This window comes from Solanum pennellii, chromosome 3, assembly GCF_001406875.1.
Source record: "Solanum pennellii chromosome 3, SPENNV200".
Classification (NCBI taxonomy): Eukaryota; Viridiplantae; Streptophyta; class Magnoliopsida; order Solanales; family Solanaceae; genus Solanum; species Solanum pennellii.
Genome location: NC_028639.1, coordinates 63,734,063 through 63,745,930, shown reverse-complemented (window position 1 = coordinate 63,745,930; position 11,868 = coordinate 63,734,063). Strand labels below are relative to the sequence as shown.

The following is an 11,868-nucleotide window of genomic DNA, read 5'->3' as shown; positions in this document are numbered from 1 at the left end:
TTTTTGAGTTTGTTATTTGGTAAAAAATTTCTTTGATAATGTGAAAGTTACTTTAAATTTATTACTTTATCATAATATTTATTTGATATCAGAGCTCTATAAAATTGAGTTCACATCAAATATAAAATAATATATTCGGTGTAATCTCGCCAAATACGAACCAAAAGACTCCTCAAAATAGGAGAAATCTAAGATGTGGTGGAAGATGGTTCTAAAGAAGAAAGTTCCAAAGAAGAATCGCCGTCTCTTCACATTGCCACAGCGTTTTCCATAGGCTAAATATTGAGGACAGAAAATGAACACGTTGGATCAACACACAGCTCACAAAGCCCCTTATAGAATCTCAAATACCCAATAGGAAGACGTGTTCTGACTCTGATCTTCCCTTCTTTTGGGACCCAATTTCTTTTTCATGATGACTCTTTCTAAATTGCCCTAAAAATCTCTACTTGAATTGTTGCCTCCACCCCCTAAAGCTTATTTATTTATTTATTTGTACTTTCGCTATTCCAAGAATCTTGATCTTCAATGGCACCCTGATACTGTTTCCTAGTACTCTGTTTTGGTTTCAGGATGCAAGTGAAACTGTTAAAGATGGAAGCTTCTTGCAATTTCTGCAGTAGCATCTATACTTTAGCTCCTAGTTGCCTCAGTCTTCGTTTCCGTCAAAAAAGATCCAATCTTTCTTCTTTTATTGCCAAGAATCGGACCTTTCTTGATTCTATTTCTATTCGAGCAAATGCAAGTAGTAGTGGTAGTGGTGGTGGCACTAAGGCTGTTACTACCCGGAGAAGAAAACCCAAGAACGGTGGAACCAATGGTGGTTCCGGCAAGAATGCGAAAGTTAGTGAGATTCCTGCAGTTTCAACAAAAGGGTCGTCGGGGAAAGTGGTAGACAAAGTACAGGTAAAGAGAAAAAAGCAGCAGGAAGAGTGTTTCCAGGATGATGGGCCGGTGAACGTGAGAGCACTGCATCAGAATGGTGACCCTTTGGGGCGTAAAGATTTGGGTAAGTGTGTGGTTAGGTGGTTATCTCAAGGAATGAGAGCTATGGCTTTGGATTTCGTTACAGCAGAGATGCAGGGAGAGTTTGCTGAGCTTAAGCAGAGAATGGAACCAGGATTGACTTTTGTTATTCAAGCTCAACCTTATATTAATGCTGTCCCTATGCCTCTTGGTCTTGAAGCTATTTGCTTGAAGGCTTGCACCCATTATCCTACCCTTTTCGACAACTTCCAGCGTGAGCTCAGAGAGGTTCTTCAGGACCTTCAGAGCAAGTCATCCGTCCAAGATTGGCGTGAGACTGAGTCATGGAAGCTGCTCAAGGATCTCGCCAGTTCAGGTGACACCCTCGGAAATTATTCCACTGGATTCAATATTATATGACATATTTGATTGAGAGGTTTATGTATATAGTATTTAAAAGGAAAAAGATTAATCATTGCATAATAATCTGATATAAAAAATGTACTCTTTCTGTTTCATTTTATACGTTTTATAGGACGATATATGTATTGACATAGAGTTTATGAAGCAAAAGAAAGACTTTTGACACATAAATATATATAACAGCGCCGTAAATTTTTGTGTTATGTCAATCCTATAAGAGCATTTCATGAAGGGTGAAATGACAATGATAAAATCACATAGCTTCCAAATATAGAAAATTGTCAATCTTCTTGAAATAGATCAAAAGGCAAAGATGTTCCTGTAAATGGATTGGAGGGAATATTGGATTCTTGAAAATTGATTAAGCAATATTATGAATATAATGGTGTCTAATGTTTCATATAGATTGAGAAAGGATTTTTTCTAACTTTGCTGATGGGGTTCTGGAATTGGTCAGTTTGGTTTTCCCTGACACTGTTTACTTGCAGCTCAGCATAAAGCCATTGCAAGGAAGGAATCTCAACCAAAATCTGTTCCTGGTGTAATGGGAATGGACCTCGAGAAAGCAAAAGCCATTCAGAGTAGGATTGATGATTTCGCCAATCGTATGTCAGATTTGCTTCATATCGAAAGGGATGCTGAATTGGAGTTCACTCAGGAAGAGTTGAATGCTGTCCCTGCACCGGATGTTACTTCTGAGGCTCAGAAGCCATTAGAATTCCTGGTTAGCCATGCGCAGCCTGAGCAGGAACTCTGTGATACTATCTGCAATCTGACAGCAGTTAGCACATCTATAGGTGATGTAACTTTCTTTAACTACATTGTTGTTTGCCAGTATTTACTGCCTCCATTGAATTGGGACATGTTTTTGCATTACACACAGGATTAGGTGGAATGCATTTAGTGTTGTTCAAATTGGAGGGAAATCACAGATTGCCTCCAACTAACCTCTCACCTGGAGACATGGTTTGTGTCAGAATATGTGATAGTAGAGGCGCTGGCGCAACTTCTTGCATGCAAGGATTTGTGCATAACCTAGGTGAGGACGAACGTAGCATCAGTTTGGCTCTTGAATCACTTCAGGGAGATACTACCTTTTCCAAGCTCTTTGGGAAAAATGTCCGCATTGATCGTATTCAAGGATTGGCTGATGCACTCACATACGAGGTATACTTCCTTCTTCAATTCTGCCAAGTGGAATTTCTTGTTGAAGCCATAGTTATAAAGAAAAGTGGAATGTTGAAACTTAAATGGTTAGGTCAGACGGACAACATCTTATAGTATATGGTTAACCTAATTAATTTAGAGGAAGCAAAACTGTAGGGGTCTACCAAGTCCATCTCAAGTTCCCCGTGTTCTTTTTTATTGATCTTAGGAGGGAAATGCTCACCCCAGCAGTGATTCTTATGTTTTGGAGAAAAAACATGTGAAATTTTGTTGCATTATGATTTTGGATGGAAAGACTTTAGGCTTAGCTTTCTTTTTTTTGAAATTAAACTTCTGGCTTCGCTTTCCGTCCCATATCCGTTTAAATTAAGTTGTTTTCTGGATATGCTGTTAATTTCTGAATTTTTCTTGATAAGAATCTTTTCCCCCTTAGATTATTCTTGCATGTCACTCAACCTGTGATAATGCATGTTTGTAGCTTGATGCCTTGATCCTCTTCTCATAGTGGATGTAGAGACTCTGGCACTTATATTGTCTACTTTTGTTTTGGGAGAAACTCATACTTCATTTCCAAGGTTCAGGCCTAACATTGAAAAACCTAAGGAGTTCATACTTTTTCTAAAGTTCTTTTTTTTTATTTTGAACAAAACTCTCTGTATGCAAGCAGTTATTAGAAATTCAGTTCTCATTTTTAAGGCTGAATACAAGAAAAACATCATTTCTGTCACTATGATTGGTGGTGATTAGTACTCTAGAATCAACATTGTATGTTGCGCTTTTTTGTTATCATATTGTTCAAATATGCCTTCAGCATTTTCTTGTTCTTTCCTCTTTTTCGTCGCTTGTTCTCCTACAACTTTTCTTACAGCGTGATGTTTCTATCTTTTTTTTTTAATTCCTTCACTTGTTCTCGTACTTCCTCTTGATTGTATCCAAGTATTTTCCATTCATGCTATGCTTTCTGGTTGAAAATTAGAGAGCTTTATTCTAAGGAATTCGTCTCCTTCCAGCTGGCTTTGGCATGCTGTTGTATCACCCAATCTAACCATCCTTTTTCTCCATGGGGTAGCTTGGAAAATTAAAAAAAGAGGCTGGTTTTTGGTCTCATCGAAGCATTCACAGCATTACTCTTTATAAAGGGGTTTCATAGACACCTGCGGAATACCAGTTGTTCATAGAGTATTGCTTGCTCTTTTAGAGAATCTAATTTTGTCCAAGGTTCTATACTTTTTGTATATTCATTGTGTACATGAATTTCCCTTTATAAAGAGCAATGCTTTACAGCCCCTTATGATCTTTAAAGTAATTCATGCCTGCCTTAAGTTGTATGCTACCATTGGTAATGAGCAGTTCTTTATTATCTTCTTGTTACTCCATATCTTCCTTTACCACCATAGGATTTCCTGTGATGTGTTGTCTTACGAAAAAATGACTAGTTTACTTCTTGAGTTAACAAGGACAGTTAGTGGAGTAAGAGCCGTGGTTGACACAACTATAAAATTAAGTTCAAACAAAAAAAAATTATTAAGATTTTCATATTTGGCTTTTTATCTTTGAAATCTTTGCTGCAATAGTTTTTTTATAGGTGTTGTAGAATGTTTTATGATAATTACAGTCCTCTACTACTATTGTTCATATTGGGAAAGAGTAATTTTATATAAAATGTTTAAGAGCACTTGCTGCTTTACAAAGTTAGTGATAGATTGGAACATTTTATTCTATTGAATTAAAGGTCACATCATCTTTTGAGATTTTCTGGGTTCTCATTAGGTTTGAGGAGAACATAGTCTTATCTTAAAAATGTGGTATTCACCCTTTTCTTTTGACAGCGCAATTGTGAAGCCTTAATGATGCTTCAGAAGAAAGGGTTTCGGAAGAAAAATCCTTCAGTAGCGGTGGTAGCTACACTTTTTGGAGACAAAGAAGACCATAAGTGGCTTGAGGAGAATGACATGGCAGATTGGGCTGAAGTGGAACTTCCTGATTCTACCAACAGAAAATCTTTTGATGCTTCCCAAAGAAAAGCAATTGCATTAGGTTTAAACAAGAATCGACCTATAATGATAATTCAAGGGCCTCCTGGCACAGGGAAGACTGGTTTGCTTAAGGAATTGATTTCTCTTGCTGTAAAACAAGGTGAAAGGGTGCTTGTAACTGCACCGACAAATGCAGCTGTGGACAACATGGTTGAAAAGTTGTCTGATATTGGAATCAACATTGTTCGGGTTGGAAATCCTGCACGAATATCCCCTGATGTAGCTTCAAAATCTTTGGCTGAAATTGTGAATAACAGGCTGTCTGATTTCCGAGCAGAAATTGAGAGGAAGAAGTCAGATCTTAGAAGGGACCTGAGGTATTGTCTTAAGGATGACTCTTTAGCTGCTGGTATACGTCAACTTCTGAAACAGCTTGGGAAGTCCATCAAGAAGAAAGAGAAGGAAACTGTGAAGGAAATCTTAACAACTGCTCATGTTGTGCTTGCAACAAACATTGGGGCAGCTGATCCACTAATTAGACGGCTGGATGCATTTGATTTGGTTATTATAGATGAAGCTGGCCAAGCAATTGAACCATCATCTTGGATACCAATATTGCTCGGTAAGCGTTGTATTCTTGCAGGAGATCAATTCCAGCTTGCTCCTGTGATCCTTTCTAGGAAAGCCTTAGAAGGTGGCCTTGGAGTTTCATTACTGGAGAGGGCAGCAACTTTGCATGATGGGATGCTGTCGACAAAGTTAACAACACAGTACAGAATGAACGATGCCATAGCTAGCTGGGCTTCAAAGGAGATGTATGATGGATCTTTAACATCGTCTCCAACCGTTGCTTCTCATCTTCTGGTGGATTCTCCTTTTGTCAAGGTATGAAACGCTTTGCCATTGCAAGCCATTATCTCTAGGCATATAATATAATTTGAATTCTGATTCCTTGTTCTACTTTTTGTTCTTTCCACAAGTTCAAAGGGGAACATAGGCTCCTTTCTTTGTCATTTCCATGACATAAAGCTTAATGGGCTTTTCATGACTTTCTTCATGCACATCAAATATTTAATAGGAAAGCAGAGGTGTAGAGGTTAACTTATAATGCAGAATATCTGTGCCATTGGCAATGTTCAAATAGGATGACTTCTACATTAGAGATTTTACTTTTAGAACCATGTGAACTTTTATGTCGACTTTTTCTTTTTTGTAACTTTTATATGGACATTAGAAGATACCATTTTGAGATTGAGATGTAAGAGTTCTTGAGTCTTGACCCCTCAGATATCATGGAACTGTATGAATCTAAAATTTCAAACCTTTAAATGGTATTTTGGTCTAAACTCCTAACTCCCATAGTGTCTTCCTGGATATTTTTCAATACTGTCATCAAATTTGAATCTCTTCCCTCAACATCTTGTTTATTGATTTTGTAAGCAATACATACTATGCTTAGAAATAAAGTTGCTGTTGAACCCTTTCTTGTAGAGTTACCATCTTTGACATGAGCTAGGTGCTGCATTTAATTGTTCTTGGCATTGCCTTACAACATTAGTTTGGGTTATGTGCTTGTTCGAAACTTCAGCATATTGTTGGCCAACAACTATTTGGTTACAGAAAGCATTTCTATAGATGATTTTAATTCTTCTAATTTCTGCATTCAGCCAACATGGATTACACAGTGTCCGCTGTTATTGCTTGATACGAGAATGCCTTACGGAAGCTTATCAGTTGGTTGTGAAGAGCATCTGGACCCTGCTGGCACTGGCTCCTTTTTCAATGAAGGGGAAGCAGAAATCGTTATTCAACATATATTCAGTTTAATTTATGCTGGTACGTGCCCTTCACTTTTCATTTTCTCTTGAAATGATAAAATTCTTCAATTCTCCTGAATGTAGTCTTAAATAAAACTTCCATGATGAGTATTTTTGTGGCTCAAGCTACGACTGGACAAAATAAGCATTCATTGAATTCAATTGTTAAATATCTTGCATGTATCCTGTCCACCCACCAGAATGTGTAGCTTATGTAGAGTGGTAGCAGGACTCTTGGTGAGGACAACTTTATATTCTCTGATTATAATTTTTAACAAGTATATGCTGAAGTAAAAGCTCATGAAATCTCAATTGGAACTGCACATTTCTCTCTAATCCAATGCCAATGACTGGTTTTTCTTCTTTGTACATGAATCACATTCTTTTACCACAGTTGAGCTTAAAGAACAAGGTTATAGAGAAATATAGAGCAAACAAATTCAACTCCTCTTTCATATTGCTGGAAGAAGTGTTTGACAAAAGCTACTCAACAAGGACACTTTTATATCTATCACGCCACAGTTGATTCCTTTTAAAGTTCCTAGAAGTTTTTGTTTTTTTTGGATGAAGTAATTAGAAATTTCATTGCTGGCATCAAGAAGATGCAGAATAGTACAAAAGTTAGGAAGATAACAAAACTTCGTTATCTCAGTTACAAAAAGACTAAACTAGTACCATGGAGAGTTCAAAAAGTTCTCAGGTGAATCTATGGTGAAGACTATGCCAACTATATAGAAGATTGTACCTTTCATGTCTACACCTCTACATCTTCGCTATAAGGAAGTATTTTTCAGTAGAGCCATACACCATGAAATTTCAGTTGACAAAGCTTAGCTGAATGAAAGAGTTAATCAGTACTATTTTCTTAGTGAGGGTTAATGAGTACTAATGTGCTTCCAATTAGCTCAAGACACTCGTGGTGATAATTTATCTTGTCTGATATCTTCTTCTGATCGAATCAACATAAACATCTCATCTCGGCATGTTCATGATTCTGCATGCACGTTGCATGATGAGCTTATGAACACATCCTTTATGTGGGAGATGGAAGAAAATCTTTTTACTTACATTTGGGGAATTTGCATTTACTTTCTACTTCGGTTGCTTCATGTATCATAAATCAGGATAGATTAGTTAAGTATCAGTTATCTTAAATTATCTTCTGCAGGTGTTCCTCCTGCAGCCATTGCTGTGCAGTCTCCTTATGTTGCTCAAGTGCAACTACTTAGAGACAGGATTGATGAGATTCCAATGGCTACTGGCGTTGATGTTGCAACTATTGATAGCTTTCAAGGCCGTGAAGCAGATGCTGTGATTATATCCATGGTAAGCTGTCACTCTTCTGATGTGTTACATTTCTAAGCGTAACTTTTCCATGAGTTGATCCAACTACATTATGCACTTCAATGTACATTGTTTAAATTTGAGAAAGAGAATACACAAGTGAATGCTTAATTGCTTATATAACGTTGCTTGATGATGCCCAGGTTCGATCAAACAATTTGGGGGCAGTTGGCTTTTTGGGAGACAACAGGCGAATGAATGTTGCAATAACAAGGGCGCGCAAGCATGTAGCAGTTGTCTGTGACAGTTCAACTATATGTCACAACACATATTTGGCCAGGCTTCTTCGTCATATTAGATATGTTGGCAAAGTAAAGCATGTTGAACCTGGCAGCTTCTGGGAATTTGGCCTTGGTATGGATCCAATGTTGCCTACTACCAGTTAACATTGAAAGAGTTCAACAGGACCAAATTTTTAATGCTTCTGCCCATCTGGTGAATGTTTGGGCGGACTCTCACATACGTTGATGCCCTGGTTCGATCTGCAAATTATATATTCAGGTTTTTGACCACGAGAACAAAGCACGGGGTAATTTTCATTTGTATATATAATTCAAAGAAAAAACTTTATGAAACATGTAAATATATATTCATACAGCTACGATATCTATACAATTCTTGATTGTTTAACTATAGTTAATGATTTTCCTTGTATTTGGATCAGCTTGAAGATTCTGTTTAAACAAGGATCAAATTCATTCACTGTAGTTGTTCATATATACATGAAGTACCTTATGGAAGTTTTTGTGACTGAAATTATAGATGTGGGCCAGGAGTGAGGGTAGTAATAGCACAAAATCTTGTGAAAGTTACTATACTACATGCAATGTAATAACAAAAGCAGTGGGATGCCGAAAAACGCACTTTATAACAATCATCATCTATAACGCTATTTTAGCATAACATCAAATTTGCATTGAAATTAATTTTTCAAGTTATGTTATAGTTATACTAGTATATTCTTAACAATAATATATCACTAGAACAACGAAAAGTGCTCAAACAAGCATCATTTACAGAGAGGGTTGATTGTATCTCACCACTAGACTTGTTGCATTTGCAACGAGTCTCGAATTAGAGATCATTTGATAGGACAAGACGTATTAGAGAAAACGATATTAGTGTTGATTTTTTATATTATCTAATCCCTTGTTTGGTAGTGTTTTCAACTTATGTCTAACTCAGTCTAACTATACTTGTATTAGTTATACATCTTATTCACTATCATTATTATATATAGCAAATCATGGCATAAACTATAGCAGGGTTCTTAATAGATGAATTTACATGGTTAACGACGTGACTGCTCTCGAAGTCCCTAAAAGTATATAAAGCTAATGTATATTTGTTTTTAGAAAATATGAAATGCATGTTAATGTCTATACACCAAATCAAACAATGGAAAAAAAAATATCTGTAACATGACTAATTTAACACTACTAATACATTCTATTCAATACTATTTCTATACACCTACCAAATAACCCCTACATTTCAATGTGGGGTAACGTGTTTGACCACCATTCTATTGGGCTGGCAAGACAAGTTGATAATATTAATATTGAGTTGATACATTTTATAGTTTTTGAAACACATTTTTTTCTTGTTCTTTTGCTTTTCAAACAAGCAAACTTCTTGTACCCACACATTTTGCATTTCTGTTAGTGTTATCGTCACTTTGTTTGACAAATGTAAACATCAAGAAATTTGTGTTTCACACGTATGTGTTAGCTGTGCCTAAACCATCTAATTACAGAAATGATAAGAAATTTGTCTTTTCTACTCTAATTCAATACTACAACAATAATATTTTCAAATGCATCATAACTTTAAAATGAATATCTAGCAAGTAATTCACAAGAGTAATTTACGAAATGCAAATATGTTGCAACCTGCCAAATATAGTCCACAAGACAAATTTAGGAGTTATTTATGCTAGAAGCAGTACTATATGTGAAGCACTTATTTCTCATCAGGATTTCATCAGATCCATGGCGTTAAGCCGTTAAACTGTTCTTCCATTGGACAGGCACATTCAACTCTTGTTCTTAGACCAGTAGCATGGAAGAACTAGACTTTAAAAATGAACAAACTGCTGTAACAAAATGACAAGTATTCAATGCACTGTCTCTAACTAACAATGTAAAAGCAATACTACTTCAAAGTTGACATCATTCAATGTTCTTTTTTTTAAATAGTAACTGTATGTGTCAATTGAAAAGTTTTGCTACTAGAAAATAAAGTAGTTGACTGGGGTAGTGTTTTGGTACTCTTAGGTTGTGCCTCTATCACTCCCCTGCAGCTGCTTCGGTCGGTGTTTTGGTAGTCATCTGGTCGACTGCATGCACAGTGTTCTGAAGTTCTTCCCATATGGCTTTGTAGACCATCCTCTGCCTATTCACAGCTGATTGTCCCTCAAAAGCTGTAGCGATTACATCAATGCTGCAAAGAGAAATAAAATGACTAGAACTAGCAACAAATACAATCACCCCTTGATTTAGTAAACCAGCTTCGTATTTCCATCCAATGCACCATCTACAAGGGAAGAAACCTCACCTGACATGCCGACCATCACCATAAGCATCTTTCACTACGACTGTGTCCGCATTCAACTGTTCCTTGATCTGTTGACATATATTTAGATCTCAACCGGACAATTATACCGACAGGAGTGACACTATACAAAGGACATGAATGTATTATCCCAGGCAGATATTACAGGAGCATGGAATCTGTACAGCCAAACGTAGCGTAGTCTAAGCAAGTAATGCTACCCTTGTTAATGTAATCTTAGGCCACAACCTTGTTTTTGTAACCATGAAAAAAATTACCAAAACATAAAAAGGATCAAATATCAGAAGTTTAATGCCACATGTGAACGGAATGAAATCTCAAAAGAAGAATCTACTTCAATTGGTATGCCCTTGGAGCCGGGCAACATAAAACAGAAATCACACTCAAAAGAGGTGGACTATTAGGTACAACAGCTGTTGTTGCAGCAAAATTGGTTGCAAAAGATGGGACAGGGAAGAGAAACCGGAACTGTTATTGTGGACATGACGTGCTTAGACTTTTGCTGCCATGTTTTAATTAAAGTAGGAGCTAATATACGTCATAAAGAAGTAGCATTCTACAATCTGTGCATATGATTAATTATAAATATGACTATGAGGAAAAAGAAAAGAGCTGATTATGAGCCAGTTTGGGTTAGTTGGTTATAGATGCCCTGGCGTTTAGATCATAAAGGTTGAGGGACTTATTAGGTCATAAGTTTGAGTCGTGCACCAAGCAACCTCAGTCCAGTATTTAAGTGGAGAAAATTAAAGGGGATGGCCCATCATTCTTGAGTCCCGACTCCCGAGGTTGCGATCAGGCCAAAAGGCTGACTCCAATTTGTCGGTCATAAAAAGAATAGAGGGTACATACTAAGTGGTTATAAGCACATTTAAGTGTTGAAACTGATTATAAAAATGCACAATTATGTGTTTGACTTTGAATAGAATTGTTGAAGCTAATAATAAATACCTAAGGCTCAAGTCATCGTTGACCCCTTAAAGTTGTTCGCATATACACCTTATCTAGGAGTAATACCTAGTGAACACCTCTACAAATTCGTATTTAAACCATTTGAACATTTTTTTTATAATCAGCTAAAAATATGAAAGGTGTGTAATACACTTGCTATGACGTGGCAAATTGATGAATCAACAACATACATGTGAATTTTGAAGGGAAAAAAAGAAAAAAAATATTTTGAAGTTGCCGTCCCTAAGTTTCACCACTATGTCTCATCTTCAACAGATTCACAACTTAGATCATTATCAATGGAGTATAGACAAATTTATAATCAATTGATGAATTAACAACAAACATGTGAATTTTGAGGAGGAAAAAGAAAGAAAAATTATTTTAAAGGCGTTGTCCCTCAGTCTCACCACTATGTCTCGTCTTCGACTTCAACCAGTTCACAACTTCAATCATAATCAATGGAGTATAGACAAATTTATCAACAATTGGTCTTTGAGCAGGTTCACAGCTCATGAAGGGTCAAGGAGTGAAAAAGGTGCAACTCCGTTATTCAAAATGTCGTCCACCCACCGTCGTCGTCTCAATCGGCCCTCTTAATCCGAAAATTTATCTTTCCAGATCTTTTTTTTTTTGAATATATATATATA

The 11,868-nt window shown here is 36.6% G+C and overlaps 2 protein-coding genes across 2 annotated transcripts in view; one reads left to right on the top strand and one right to left on the bottom strand.

Moving 5' to 3' along the window:
* The first annotated feature begins 338 nt into the window (after positions 1–338).
* Positions 339–8,395, top strand: LOC107014354 (DNA-binding protein SMUBP-2). The gene is made up of 7 exons (XM_015214226.2): positions 339–1,342; positions 1,878–2,186; positions 2,273–2,556; positions 4,386–5,417; positions 6,200–6,368; positions 7,518–7,675; positions 7,837–8,395. Exons 1-7 carry the CDS (start codon positions 574–576, stop codon positions 8,077–8,079), a joined length of 2,964 nt encoding a protein of 987 aa, XP_015069712.1. The 5' UTR covers positions 339–573; the 3' UTR covers positions 8,080–8,395.
* A 1,276-nt stretch (positions 8,396–9,671) lies between these two features.
* Positions 9,672–11,868, bottom strand: part of LOC107015001 (protein BOLA4, chloroplastic/mitochondrial) — a 6,132-nt gene continuing 3,935 nt past the window's right edge. Inside the window, exons 2-3 of the mRNA XM_015215146.2 lie at positions 10,250–10,317; positions 9,672–10,135 (exon numbers count right to left, since the gene is read on the bottom strand). Coding sequence (XP_015070632.1) covers positions 9,982–10,135; positions 10,250–10,317 — 222 coding nt within the window. The 3' untranslated portion in view covers positions 9,672–9,981. The remainder of the gene's footprint in view (positions 10,136–10,249; positions 10,318–11,868) is intronic.

Excerpts from the sequence above, each read along its gene's own strand:
- LOC107014354 (XM_015214226.2), top strand. The coding sequence starts at position 574 with ATGCAAGTGAAACTGTTAAAGATGGAAGCTTCTTGCAATTTCTGCAGT. Across the intron at positions 2,187-2,272 it reads AGCAGTTAGCACATCTATAG|GATTAGGTGGAATGCATTTA; the intron begins GTGATGTAACTT and ends CATTACACACAG. Across the intron at positions 2,557-4,385 it reads CTGATGCACTCACATACGAG|CGCAATTGTGAAGCCTTAAT; the intron begins GTATACTTCCTT and ends TTCTTTTGACAG.